This window comes from Egretta garzetta, unplaced genomic scaffold, assembly GCF_000687185.1.
Source record: "Egretta garzetta isolate BGI_Z169 unplaced genomic scaffold, ASM68718v1 scaffold231, whole genome shotgun sequence".
NCBI classification, from domain to species: Eukaryota; Metazoa; Chordata; class Aves; order Pelecaniformes; family Ardeidae; genus Egretta; species Egretta garzetta.
This window is the reverse complement of record NW_009258727.1, coordinates 3,105,508-3,107,029: the sequence shown is the minus strand read 5'-3', so window position 1 is coordinate 3,107,029 and position 1,522 is coordinate 3,105,508. Positions and strand designations below refer to the sequence as shown.

The 1,522-nt window shown below is 49.7% G+C and overlaps 1 protein-coding gene across 1 annotated transcript in view; it reads right to left on the bottom strand.

Annotated features, from left to right (window-relative positions):
* The window catches only part of UFL1 (UFM1 specific ligase 1), a 24,170-nt gene extending 23,995 nt beyond the window's left edge, over positions 1 to 175 (bottom strand). Inside the window, exon 1 of the mRNA XM_035888776.1 lies at positions 84 to 175. Within this exon, the coding sequence (XP_035744669.1) occupies positions 84 to 175 (92 nt within the window). The remainder of the gene's footprint in view (positions 1 to 83) is intronic.
* Between the last annotated feature and the right edge of the window lie 1,347 nt (positions 176 to 1,522).

Genomic DNA, 1,522 nt, shown 5'->3' with positions numbered 1-1,522 from the left:
GTGGACGCAGCCACGAGCGCTGTTGTCAGCAGCGAGGCCCAGCGCGGTGCCGTCCCCAGCTCCCGCCCGGGCAGCGGCCTCACCCACTGCAGCAGCGCTGTCGGCCTAAGGGCAACTTCTCTGACAGGGCGAGGGCTAAAGCTTGGTCTGAAACGTAAGCCGAGTTTTTCGGCATAATTGTGGAAGTACGAGCGACATTAGAAGCTGACGTTACTGAAAACTGAAATGAAATGTTGCCTGGAAGTGGGGTACGAGGTAAAAGAGTGTCGCCATTTAATGGCACCGCTATTACGCAGTGAGGGGTGAGCTGCATTTGTTTAGCTGCCTGAGCAGAGGCCGGCCACACAGCTTTAAAAGGCCTTTTCGGCTGTTAGATGAAGTTGACTTCTCTGCGGTACCGGACACGAGGGTGCCCTGGCCCCAGGAGGCAGCGTTGGTCACCAAAGCCCATCGCCTCCCGCCTCAAAATGGCAGCGGGAGACCCTCAGCTGCCCAACGTGAGGAAAGTGGCCTGTGCTGCTGAGGCTGTGCTGTTGTCCATCCGTATTTCTTGCTGTCAAAACTCTCTCTGCGGATACGGATCCTGCATAGCCACTGTTTTCACTGATGCTGTTTTCTCTGCCTTTCAATAGTGATGGGAAAACGTCCCTGGCATAGTTTGTGTCATGTTAGGTGCAGTGTGAACAAATACTTTGCAAGTAAATTATTTTGGGCCCCTCACTACAAGAAGGACATTGAGGTACTGGAGCATGTCCAGAGGAGAGCAACAAAGCTGGTGAGGGGTCTGGAGCACAAGTCTGATGAGGAGTGGCTGAGGGCACTTGGGTTGTTTGGCCTGGAGAAGAGGAGGCTGAGGGGAGACCTTATCGCCCTCTACAACTGCCTGACAGGAGGGTGCAGTGAGGTGGGTGTTGGTCTCTTCTCCCAGGTAACAAGTGATAGGACAAAGAGGAAATGGCCTCAAGTTGTGCCAGGGGAGGTTTAGATTAGGTATTGGGAAAAACTTCTGCACCGAAAGGGTTGTTAAGCATTGAAATGGGCTGCCCAGGGAAGTGGTTGAGCTCCCATCCCTGGAGGTGTTTAAAAGGCATGTAGATGAGGTGCTTAGGAACATGGTTTAGTAGTGGACAGGTGCGGTTGGACTCGATGATTTTAAAGGTCTTTTTCAACCAAATGATTCTATGAACAGCATGTTTATAGTGGGGTAAGTATGTGGCTTCAGTTTTACCAGTTATTTACTTTGTGATGAGAAACTAAGGGCAGGATCCATTTAGCTTAGGCGTCTGAAGTTAGCTGTTGAGCTCTTCATAGACACTGAGACGGGCTCCTCAAATTATAGTTCATCTGTTCCGAAAACATACATTTAAGACATGTTAACTAATTACTCACTGGAGGTGCCCGGTTTTCTCCATTGCCAAAGAAGACAGCAAGGAAGATTCCTTAGCCAGATCCTTGATTTTGATATCACTGTTTAGGTGGAATGAATAGTGTATTGGAAGAGTAGTGAAAAAATGTGATAGCA